General features: G+C 41.3%; 1 protein-coding gene across 2 annotated transcripts in view; it reads right to left on the bottom strand.

The window, feature by feature from the left end:
- MND1 (meiotic nuclear divisions 1) overlaps positions 1–11124 on the bottom strand; it is a 69553-nt gene extending 58429 nt beyond the window's left edge. The window contains exons 1-2 of one of the 2 annotated variants that reach the window (XM_032862539.1): positions 10970–11124; positions 3294–3359 (exon numbers count right to left, since the gene is read on the bottom strand). In XM_032862539.1, the coding sequence (XP_032718430.1) occupies positions 3294–3359; positions 10970–10972 (69 nt within the window). In that variant the 5' untranslated portion in view covers positions 10973–11124. The remainder of the gene's footprint in view (positions 1–3293; positions 3360–10969) is intronic. The other variant, XM_032862532.1, reaches the window with a different exon arrangement.
- Between the last annotated feature and the right edge of the window lie 1687 nt (positions 11125–12811).

The following is a 12811-nucleotide window of genomic DNA, read 5'->3' as shown; positions in this document are numbered from 1 at the left end:
GCCCAATACGGGGCTAGAGCCCAGGACTCCAGGATTATGACCTGAGCTGAAGGCAGATACTTAAGTGAACAAGCCACCCAGGCATCCCGAACACTCTTTTATTCTTGTACTAAGCCTTGATTGAAGTGGTGAAAAGAGCTTAAATAACAAAGTGAAGTATTCAGTAATTATAACAGAATTATTGTGATTGCTTTAAATGGAAATGTAGGATCTATTTCTTCTAAAATAAACTTGAAAAGGTAACTTCAATAATATAGAAAATAGACTTCATGAAAATTTAAAGTTCTACTCCTGCAAGGGCGTGTTAAGAAACTGAAGACAAGGGGCGCCTGGGTGGCTCAGTGGGTTAAGCCTCTGCCTTCAGCTCAGGTCATGATCCCAGAGTCCTGGGATCGAGCCCCACATCGGGCTCTCTGTTCAGCAGGGAGCCTGCTTCCCCCTCTCTCTGTCTCTGCCTGCCTCTCTGCCTACTTGTGATCTCTCTCTCTCTGTCAAATAAATAAATAAAATCTTAAAAAAAAAAAAAAAGAAACTGAAGACAAATACTGACCAGAAGGCAATATTCATGAAACATACCTGACAAAAGACAGGTACCCAGCATGTATAAGGAACTCTTTTAAAGTGTATTCCCTCTCCTCTCCCTCAAAAATGAACATACCAATGAATAAAGGAGAGGACAGATGAATATATATGTGGTAAAGTAAGTAGAGTAAAATGTTAATGGTAGAATCTAGGTGTTGGGCATCCAGGAATTAACTGTAAAATTCTTTCGTCTTTCATAATAAAATATGGGAAGAAGTAACTTCATCTCATTACACTTAAGATTTAGTAAACTAAGAAAAACATTGTCATTGCTCTTACAGTGTGAAAACAATTTTTGCACATCTATAAATAAACCATTTAAAGAAAATACTTCAGGATCTCAGAAAACATGCAATAAATTACTGCCTTCAGGCCTCCTATGCATTTTCAAAAATCAATTAAATCTATTTGCAAACATTTAGATTTCCTGAAAAAAGAACATGAACTCACTGAGACATCTGCCTATATGTGGTCCTCAAGGAAGAGCTCTGAACATACTGGCTGCCCCTGTGGGGTTACCATGTAAGTAAGTGGGCTTACAGAGTACTAACCTCAGAACTAAAATGTGGTCCCTTAAGTGAACAGAGAAAATGGCCTTAAGGAAATATTAGTTCTCCATAGTATTAAGCAGAGGTAATAAAGGAGAGATGAACAGAAAGGGCTCTAGCTCTTTATATGTGTGTGTGTGTGTGTGTGTGTGTGTGTATGTTCACATTTTTTCACACATTTTTATAATTTATAAAACTTATATATGTAAATAAATAAAAGCATGTGTAAGATACCATGGAAGGCACATAGTTTAAAGCTAGATAATGTTTAATTAAGTACTTAAGACCTGGACATTGTGATGATTTACACGGATTATTTTATTTAACCCTCACACCAACACTGTGAGCTGGGTACAATTATTACCATCCTCGTTAATAAACAAGGAAGCTGAGACATAGGTCAAGTTCTTGGTTAAGTTCACAAAACTATTCAGTAAAATAGATTTCAGGTGCAAGTGCTTTCTCATTTAGTTATATTGTTCTCATGCCATTCTTCAGTTTTTCTATTACATTAGCAACTTCAAACACACACACACACACACACACACACACAAATGAATATATAAGAATAAATGAACTGAAACCAGTATTAATTTTTAGCTTTACATAAAAACTCAGTGATTACTGAACTTCTGGAAGCTGTTAATACTCATCAGTATCATGTTATTAATTGATATCAGGGTTGAAAATTTTCAATCTGAAACAGCCAATTTTGATACTTGAGAAAATTAACATCATAAAGGACAAAATCATTCCCCCCACCACTATTCCCAGCTTTCCACTGCCCAGCAAGAATTAAGTCTACTTTTCTTGCTGAGATCATAGGAAAAATATTCAGACTCAGTAGAATAGTCATAATCTTCACATGTAAACTTCATCAATTTATCTTTCTAATAAAGATTCCATTTATTTATTTTAGAGAGAGAATGTGTGTGAGCAGGGGGAGGGGCAAAGGGAGAGGAAGAGGATCTAAAGCAGACTTGGAGCTGAGTGTAGAGCAATGTTGGGCTTGATCTCACGACCCTGAGATCATGATCTGGGCCAAAATCAAGAGTCAGAGACATATAACTGATTGAGCCACCAGGCACCTCTTTCTAATCATCATTATTAATATGACACTCTATTCTGAATTGTCAATGACTTTTGGTAAGTCATTCCAGGCGGTTAACATTAGTAAGATTACACTTAGAGGGTGGTTTTTAAAACAATACTCCCCAGAATGTTTTGCTTGTTCTACTGATAATCTGCATTATCAAAATGCAAATGTCAAGTATTCTCACTAATTATCTTATTAACTTCATAATATACTTTGCCATTTTCTCCCAACTTCTTTACACCTGTATATAATGAAAGTAGCCATAGGTTGGGGCCAGACTTTGAAGTTACAGTCAAGTATTACACTAAGACACAGGAAGTTGAAGTTAGTGTTTTTTATAAGCCAAAGATTTAGACTTGAACCTGGAAGAAAGAAAAAAAAAAGCAACATAAAGCAACATGGTAAAGAAAACAGCTTCTAGAGCCAGGTGCCTGAGTTTGAATCCTGGCTTTGCCACTTAGGACCTAAAACTTCAAACCTATTTCCTCTTAGTGACAGGCACAAATATCTGGAATAAATTAAGGGAGCCTATGTACCATGATATATATATATATATTACACTATAGACAGATTTATCAATGTAAAGAGGTAGCATTTAGCACTGCCTCTAAAAATCAGATGGTCCTCCCGGGATTTGAATCCTAGTACTACCGCTTTTAATTTTTGAGATCCCATGCACTTGGGTGTGTCTCAGAGGTCCTCATCTGTAGAATGAGGATCATAGAGTTAAGAAAGAAGGAATCAGATAACATACACCAAGTGGTCAGAACAATGACTGGCACCTAGGAAGCAATCAGTAGATGTCAACTATTATCATTTCCAGGCAGAAAGGGGACACAATCAAATATACGCTTCAGAAAGATCATTCTGGACAGAAGTGAACATTGGGGTAGGGTTCTTCCTTCCTCCACAGCTTCACAGAAACAAAAAATGTTTGCAGAATTTTATCCATTCCTCAGGAAATTGATCAGCATTGATATTTAATGAAAAAGGTACAGTTTAACACTGACATACACTTAAGGAGAAAATTACATAAAATACTAAAAATCTTATAGAAAACAACTCACCGTCTCAAAAAATATTTCCATCATGCGGGCTCTCTTCTCCTCTGCACTTAGTCCTTTTTTCTTCGACTATAGCACAAAAGTAAAAAAGTAAACACTGCATTAAAAAAATAAAAGACTGCATTTTAAAACAACTTGGTCTGAAACATTATCTGAAATGTTATGGTCTTGTCTGTTAATGGGTTTGATAACTCTGAAGACTCATTATAACTACTACATGCCAAGACTTGTGATTAGTGCTGCCTGTGTAGTAAGAAGAACTGTGGTTGAAATAGAGCCTGGGGGGGCACCTGGATGGGTCAGTGGGTTAAAGGCTCTTCCTTCGGCTCAGGACATGATCCCAGGGTCCTGGGATGGAGCTCCACATCAGGTTCTCTGCCCGGCAGGGAGCCTCCTTCTTCCTCTCTCTCTCTCTGCCTGCCTCTCTGCCTATTTGTGATCTCTTTCTGTCAAATAAATAAATAAAATCTTAAAAAAAGAAAAAAAAAAAAAGAAATAGAGCATGGGTGGCTTAGTTGTTAAGCATCTGCCTTTGGTTCGGGTTGTGATCCCAGGGTCCTGGGATCAAGCCCTGCATTGGGCTTCCTGCTTGGCGGGAAGCCTGCTTCTCCCTCTCTCACTGTGTCTCTCTCTGTCAAGTAAATAAATAAAATCTTTAAACAAACAAACAAAAAGAACTGTGGTTAAGGTACAGTCTGGCAGTTTACAGAAACTCAATATTTATCAAATGATCCAATGATATGTCACTGTATTTACCTTCAAAAGACTTACAACCTCATGGAGAGAATAGACATAACTAATAAATGATGAAAAGATCATCGCACAAATTGCTACAAGGACAGAATGAATTCTACCCTGGGGAAGGCTGAGGGCTCTCTAGAAAGGCTGGAGATGAAAAGGATTTTGGCAAGTTGAGAAATGCTGAGAAGGTGTCCTGGGCAGACCAAACATAGGCACGATGTTATGGAAATACGTGGAATGTTCCAGAAAGACAAGAACTCAGGGATGACTGCTGTGCGGTGCCTAGAGAAGGAATGGTAGGTAAGGGGAGAAAAGTTGTCTGGGGCCAGATCATGGGATGCTGACTGTCCAGCCTAAGGAAATGTATGTTATTCTAGATGGTGAGAAGCTATTGAGCAACCTCAAAAGCAGGAGAGTGACAAGACTACAGCTACATTTTAGTAAGATGACATTTTAGTAGTATTGTGGAGGGTGTAGGATGGAGAATGGAAAAACCTATCCAAGTAGAAAATGGAAGCCTATTGCAGTTTACTATTATTCTATAACTACAGTTTAGCCAAGTGAAAATTAAGATAGTTAACACATAACTAAAATTCGTTGATAATGAATTTTATTATATATTGTATTCAGGATATATACACAAAGGTGAAATACAAAAATTTTTTTTTAAAAAGCCAAATTCTGGGGCGCCTGGGTGGCTCAGTGGGTTAAAGCCTCTGCCTTCGGCTTAGGTCATGATCCTGGGGTTCTGGGATGGAGCCCCACATCAGGCTCTCTGCTCAGCAGGGAGCCTGCTTCCCCTCTCTCTCTCTGCCTCCCTTTCTGCCTACTTGTGATCTCTGTCAAATAAATAAATAAAATCTTAAAAAAAAAAAAAGCCAAATTCTCTCAAGGTGAAGATTCACAGAAAATAACAAAAGAGAGAAATCTCATCTCTCATGGAGAATTCCACACTAATGTTTAAGTGACCTGCATTCTTCTCAAAAATCACAGAAGATTAGGAGGCAACATAAACTGTTTACTAAGAACTCTGAAACACTACACCACTTAAAAAAGCAGACATAAAAAACAAAGACTGAGCCTGTCCAACCAAATACTCCATCAGAAAATGAAAAGCCTAAAATAGATGGGGAAAGGGATTTGAAGTTGCCATTCTGAATACATACCAGGGTACATTAGTCTTTATTCTACTTATACAACCTACAAACCCACTAACTCATTTTTTTTTAAGATTTTATTTACTTTACAGACAGAGATCACAAGTAGGCAGAGAGGCAGGCAGAGAGAGAGAAAGGGAAGCAGGCTCCCTGCGGAGCAGAGATCCTGATTCATGGCTCAATCCCAGGACCCTGGGATCATAATCTGAGCCAAAGGCAGAGGCTCTAACCCACTGAGCCACCCAGGTACCTCCACTAATTCATTTTCACAGCAATAAAATTATCTGGCATTCCTTGATGAGTTGTATGGGTAAAAAAAGGAGGCATAAAGTGGTATTTCTCTTTTTTGTCTGTCTGCTCTCAAACTCTGCAGTTCCTCCAGGGTTCTCTACTGATCCCCCTCATCTCCTCACACCTTTTCTTTAATCTCTTCTGCCTTTACAGTTTCAACTAACACTTAGGCTGAATCCTCAAATCTTTACATCAGCCTCTGAAGTATGCTCCTGAGCTTCAATCTCAAGTGTCTACCTGCCTGCTGGACAGACTTCAAACTCTGAGGGTTTAAACTGAACTCTTCTCCTACATCTACTCCCCAAACCTGCTGTTCTAGATCCTGAACTCAGTTAGATACCACCTTGTTAGCCAAGCCAGAGGCCTGGCGCTCATCCCAGGTTCCTTCATCCCTCTTACTCCATATTAGACCAGTCACCAAGTTCTGCCAAGGTTAGTGCTGAACTATTTCTCAAATCCACCCTGTCTGCTCCATCCCTACAACTCTGACCTCAGTTCAGGCCTTTATTACGGGTTCTGCCTCCAGCGGTAGGCAAGCCCTCGGGCCACACTTTGTCTTACCCTCTAAGTTCAAATTCCACCCTGCCAAGAACCAAATCTAACCAAGCCTCTCCCTTGCTTAAAAGCCTTCAGTGGCTCCGAACCATTGGAAGTATCAAATCACTCTGCAGTGATACACAAAGCCCTTTCCCACCTGACCCCAATCTACCCAATACCACTCTCCACCTCAAATTTTACCATAACGTGGAGAGTAAGCAACTTGAGCTGTAATACAAAACCTAGACAGTCCCAGACTTGCCATCATCTGACTTTTTCAACTTCTTGATGGTGTGAAAGCGACATTCAGTAGAAACCATACTTTGAATTTTGAATTTGAACCTTTTTCCTGGCTAGCAATAGGTGGTATGGTACTATCGTGATGCTGGGCAGCCATAGGACCATAATGTAAACAACCCATACATACACTTACAGCCATTCCATACCCACACAACCATTCTGCTTTTCAGTACAGTTTTCAACAAAGTCACATGAGATATTCAATACTTTATTATAAAACAGGTTTTGTCTTAGATGTTTTTGCCCAGCTATAGGTTAATGTCTAAGTGTTCTGAGCATGGTTAAGGCAGGCTATGATGTTCCATACATTAGGTGTATTAAATGCTTTTTTGATTTAATGATATTTTTGACTTACAATGGGTTTATCACCATGTAACTCCATTGTAGGCTGAGGAAGATCTGTATCTTTTTTTTAAAGATTATATGTATTTACTTGCCAAAGAGAGAGAGAGAGCACAAGCAGGGGGAGTGGCAGGCAGAGGAAGAAGCAGGGTCCTCACTGAGCAAGGAGACGATGTGGGGCTCAATCCCAGGACCCTAGGATCATGACCTGAGCCGAAGGCAGAAGCTTAACTGACTGAGCCACCCAGGCATCCCAATGAAGATCTGTACTTGTAATTCTCTACTCCCAGCATGTTCTTCCCCAACTTTGTGTTTTTTTTTTTTTTAAAGCTTTTATTTATTTATTTGACAGAGATCACAAGTAGGCAGAGAGGCAGGCAGAGAGAGAGAGGAAGAAGCAGGCTCTCCGCGGAGCAGAAAGCCCGATGTGGGGCTCGATCCCAGGACCCTGGAATCATGACCCCAGCCAAAGGCAGAGGATTTAACCTACTGAGCCACCCAGGCGCCCCCAACTTTGTGTATTAAAAAAACTGTTCTGGGCACCTGGGTGGCTCAGTGAGTTAAAGCCTCTGCCTTCGTCTCAGGTCATGATCCCAGGGTCCTGGGATAGAGCCTCACATCAGGCTCTCTGCTCAGCAGGGAGCCTGCTTCCTCCTTTCTCTCTCTCTGCCTGCCTCTCTGCCTACTTGTGATCTCTGTCAAATAAATAAATAAAATCTTAAAAAAAAAAGAAAAAACTGTTCTAAAACACTTGTTCCTCTTGCCTATTTAAAATTCCAAAAAGTCTCCCAAGGCTTAGTTCAACTATTCTGTAAAAGAGCTTCCGTGGAGCTCATAGGACAGTCTGAGTGTCATTCCATGTGTTCCCAGAACACACCTTCATCAAATCAATTGGTATACTTCTCTTTCTCAACCGACTCAGCCGACTGTAAATTTCTTCAGAACACACACTACCCATGCTTTCCTAGAGCTTAGTGCTAGATTAGAGCAGACACAAAGGCCAGCCCTTGACTTCAAGGCCATGTATCTAAAGCCCTAACCATAAAATTTGAGACTATTCAATCTCCCAAATCCCGTAACACCCACTGCACTCACATAAATACAATACAGGGTAAATTAATAACAAGAATTCTGTGATAACCACCTGGTGCCTTTCTTGGAGAGATAAATCATAGAAATCTCAAGTAAGCAATCTCTAAGAAATCATATAGACCTAGTCACTAAATCAAGAGTCAAGAGCCAGCATTCAATCCTGCTTTAATTAGTACCCCTTCGCACTGGCCTCAGCAGTATCAGAATAACCAAGCATGAAATTCACACTCAGTTAAGAAGACTTTTTTGGCTCATTTCTCTAGTCTAGTGGGTTTCAAACTGCCATTAGAATCATCTCAGGAGCTTTTAAAAAGTACTGATGCCAAGGCACATGCTATTATGAAATTGAAAGAGAATCTCTGAGACCAGGCCTGGGCCTGCAAGTTTTTAAGAGCCTCTCCAGGTACTTTACCTGGTGTTGGGATTGAGAATACTGCTCTTCTCACCCCAGAATCTAGAGGTGAGTCATGTCACTGTGGGGCAGTGAGGATCCCTTTAGGGCTTTAGTCTGTGGCTACATCAGTGGAAGACAGATCCAAAGCTTTAGGAAAAGCTCCAGATATTTTGGTATTGTTAAACTGCTCCCAGGAGAGACTCACAGACTCCACAAGAATCTGCCACCAAGACACAGACCATGAGACAGTGTAGAGTCCTGGAAGCACACAGTTTTGCGAAAGCTCTTATCATTCAGTTCAGTAGCTAAAATAGTTACTCAAGAAGTATGGATGAGCTGTGACATCCATTTAAATTGTTTGCAGGCTAATTTGTTAGCCTCTTTCATGACTGGAAATAGTTTTTATAATTAACCACAGTAGGACAGTATCATGGCCAGAATTAAAATAACTAATGTAAAAAGGATCCCATACTAATTCATATTTAGAAATTTCTCCAAAAAATCAACAGTGGCTCATTTAATACTTAATATTAAAGAAAATATGCTAATAATGTAAGTTAGAGATGCTTTCAAATTAATAAGTCAGGGGACTCAAGAACTGACCTGAAGACAACTAAGCTTTGGGCTGACCAACATACAGCTATCCCCACCTTTCAGAAGACCTACATTAGTACCTGCTTTCACTAATCAAAAGAAATCCTAAGAGTATTTTCACTGGTATAAAAAAAGGCAAAAAGCAAAAATAGGAAAATAGTGTTGAGCATTTGTTTTGCGAAGGGCCCACCATGTTCCTTCCCTGGGAACCACATTCAGCACCTCAAGCATAAGCCACCACGGCTTTGAACTGTGTCGGTGAGAATGTGGGCTGTATCTCAATTTATTTTGTGCCCCTGTTAGCAAGTTCTGTCCTAAGGTATCCCAAAAGCCTAAGAGGAAAAAAAAATTAATTTTTTTAAGCCTAAGAAGTTATTCTTTAGGGTCTAGGAATGCTCAAAAATTTTTTCCATTAATAATTAATAATTGCTCCCTCACCTCATGCCATTTCAGATTATGAAAGGCTTCATAGGAATGCTAGTTTCAAAGAGTGGGGGAACCCTGTATTTTTTTTTTTAAGATTTTATTTATTTATTTGACAGACAGAGATCATAAGTAGGCAGAGAGGCAGGCAGAGAGAGAGGAGGAAGCAGGCCCCTTGCGGAGCAAAGAGCCTGATGTGGGGCTCGATCCCAGGACCCCAGGATCATGACCTGAGCCAAAGGCAGAGACTTTAACCCACTGAGTCACCCAGGTGCCCTGGAAACCTGTATTTTAAACCACTTAAAAAACCATACATTTAAGAAACCTCCAATTAGGAGTTACAGAATTCCTCAAATCAGCCCCTTTTCCCAATTACAGTAAAATTTAGAAAAATTAAAATAGAGGATATCTGTTGCCCTCAAAACAGAGAGTACATTGCATTTCTCCGATTCCAAAAATATGCCTGGATTTATAACAACTGTTTATTCACGAAGCCTAACCAAATCAAAACAAACAGCTATTAACTCACAATCAGGAAAGAGAACAAAGGTTTGTCTTGTCTCTGATCAAGGTAACACTAAACTTACTTCTTCAGTATACATAAAAAAATAGGATGTATCTCAAAATTTTATTCTAATTTATTTCATGTTTCTTCATTATCAGAGATAATCATCTGAAAATAGTTAACAACATATTACCATTTAGTATTAGAAGGTGATTCAAATGTAAAGGTAGATTAGGTAAAAGGATAAATTTAATGCATTTGTGCTGCATAGTTCTGTCAGTTGTATTAGACCAGTAACTATGAGAAACATGCAATCACGCAGCACTGGCAACAGATTTAACTGCGGTCCTGTTGTTTCTGAGACCACTTTATGCCCAGGTGGCTGCGTTGTTAGTTTAACCACAAAGAAGCCGTTATCAGTTGTAATCACATCTGGGCAAGTATCCTCAAATACCGTACAACCTAGATCATGCCCAGCAAAATAACGGCCACTTAACTAAATTAAGATATTAAAATCTTAGATCCATTTAATTAGATGTTGATTCTCTGCCAACAGAAGCAGAAAAAAAATGACACCAAACCGAAGGTTTATGAAAATGATTTGATGAGGTGTAAGACATTAAATTCACCAAGATAAAAGGTCGATCTGGAATCTTACCAGAACTTAACCTATCATGGTATGCAAGGAAGGCGAACTCAGTGCTTCTCTAATAAAGGGACCAAACAACTAACAATCCGAAGCACAAAAGGACATCGACCCCTGAACTTTAGGGAAAAAGCAGCGATCTTCAAAGAAATCTTACTGGCATAAAAGACTCGCTAGGTTACTGCTGAAATCGTGAGCCATTCAGAAACATGCTCTGAGAACTACAATACATGGCAACCCTCAATTATCAAAACACAAGAGCCATTAAGATCCAAGGCTTCGGTCCGTCCCGCTCACACCCTTCCTGGTTCTTCCTAAGAGGCTGCAGCTTGGGCGGCCAAACCCCGGGAGCCCGAGGCTCGGGTTCTGAAGCGACTCGTGATCTGACTGGTCGCTAAGTTTGTGAGGCACACCGGGCCACGTTCGCGAACGCTTCTCGGGTGTGCTCCGAGGGCAGCGCCGGGGATAGTGGGGCGGAGAGGCCCAGGGGTCGCGGGGGTCGCTGGGGTCGCGGACCCCGGGCCCCAGCTCTGTCGGCCCGGCGGCCCCAACAGAGAAGCCAAGCACCCCAAGGCCACCGAGGCCCTAAGCTGCGTAGGGGCCTTGCGGCCCGGAGCCGGGAGGCGCGGGACCGGGGAGCGCGGCCTCAGCTCTTACCATGGCTCGGGCGGCGGGTCTTCCGGTGGCCGGGCGGGAGCGGGAGGCGAGGGGCGGGGCGGGCCCAGGCGGGTTTGATTTTGGCGCCTATGGCGCAGCGAGGCGGAGCCGCTACAAGGACGAGGTGGGAGGGAAGTAGGAGGGAAACTGACTTCCGACCCGCGGCCCCGGGGACCCCTGGTGGCGGTTCTGAGAGGCCGGCCGGAGAGGGGCGGACTGGGGGTTCGGCGGCGCGACTGGTCCCACCTCTTCTCCCTGTGTAGAACGTGCGTGACTCCTTTTCTCTCTCTGAGAAAGTCTTGAGCCGTCACTTCAGTGCGTGTTTTCTTCGCGCTGCAGAAGCCGGCCTAAGTTTGCTTTAAAAAAGAAAAAAAATAAAAAAGAGAGAGGTGGTTTGGGGCTCTTCGGCGGCTCAGTCGGTGAAGCGGCTGCCTTCAGCTGAGGTCATGATCCCAGGGTCCTGGAATCGAGCCCCGAGCCCCGCACGGGGCTTCCTGCTCAGCGGGAAGCCTGTTTCTCCCTCTCCTTCTGCCTGCTGCTCTGCCTACTTCTCTCTCTGTCAAATAAATAAATAAAATCTTAAAAAAAAAAATCCCTTTGTATATTTGGCTTGTTTATATATAGTCTGTTGTTTTTTAAGTAACCAAGAGAATGAATTTCAAATGAAAGCTGTGGGAAACTCGCTCCTTCATGACCTGACAATAGATGGGGATTGGGTCTAAAGCTTGGGCCCCTTCGCCTAAAGTCACTACAAAATTAACTCAGACTTGTCAATTGTTTTGAAAATTATTTTACGTTATTGGGGACCATTTAAAAATATTCTAACTTTACTGAAAGCATAAAGAGTGGCATCTAAAGTGGGAATTTGTATCTCCTATTGCTTCTTTAAGAAAAGGAAGCGAAGAAGGGATATATTGATTACATAGAGTTCCATTACTTTGTTATAGATTGCATTACAGTACTATATGACCGACGGTACGTCAGGTCATTTTAAATAGTAAATGGGTAGCCATTTAATACATGTTTTACTATGTACTAGAAAAAACATAAGCAACACATTATACTCTAGATTTCTCACACATTCCTCCAGATATGAATGAAACACGCCTGTCTGAAAAAATGAAAGTGATATTTAAGAAAATATTAACTACCCTGGTGGTATCTAGATTTGACAAAAATCATAAAGGTGACGTTTGTGGGAAGGCTTGTCTTGGTTCTGAGACTGCCATAGCTGTTCCTCCATCAGACGTGGTCCTTCTTCACTTGGCTTACTCTTACCCCGCTTCTGACATAACCTTCAGGAATCTTCAGACGTAACCTTCAGGAATCTTTCTGTTTCCCCACTCCCACGGCACAGCAGAGAGGATCCCTTCTGTGGTACGCTACAGCACTCTGCAGTTTTATCATAGCACACCACATTCATTTTAGAACTGTTTTTGGAGTACCAAACCTCAGAATGACTCCATCAAGGACTGTACCCCGAACTGAAGAACCTTCTCTTAGTTCTTCCTTGAAATTCTGGAAAGTGCGTCCTCGAGAGGAAACTTGTTAGGAAGCAGGAAAAGAAGGTAAAGCCATTTAAAAAGAGACAGGAAAATCTGTAAGGTAGGGAAACCAGTAGGAAAATGAAAAAACCAAGAGAGGAGAAACTTTCCAACAAGAAATAGTCAACATAATCACCTTTTTCAGTCACATGGCATCCCCTGAGTTAGAAATGGCAGTGCTATTATGTCATTCGCACAGAGCAGCTGTCCCGACAGGGACAATACCCAAACTGGTTCCTGGAGGATGAAAAAATGTCAGATGGTTTGTGGCCCTCCAAAGGACTATAGTACCTAAACA

The sequence above is a fragment of the Lontra canadensis genome, unplaced genomic scaffold (genome assembly GCF_010015895.1).
Source record: "Lontra canadensis isolate GAN:19392208 unplaced genomic scaffold, GSC_riverotter_1.0 scaffold1, whole genome shotgun sequence".
Lineage (NCBI taxonomy): Eukaryota > Metazoa > Chordata > Mammalia > Carnivora > Mustelidae > Lontra > Lontra canadensis.
Note: the sequence above shows the minus strand (reverse complement) of the source record. Positions and strands in the feature narration are given on the sequence as shown.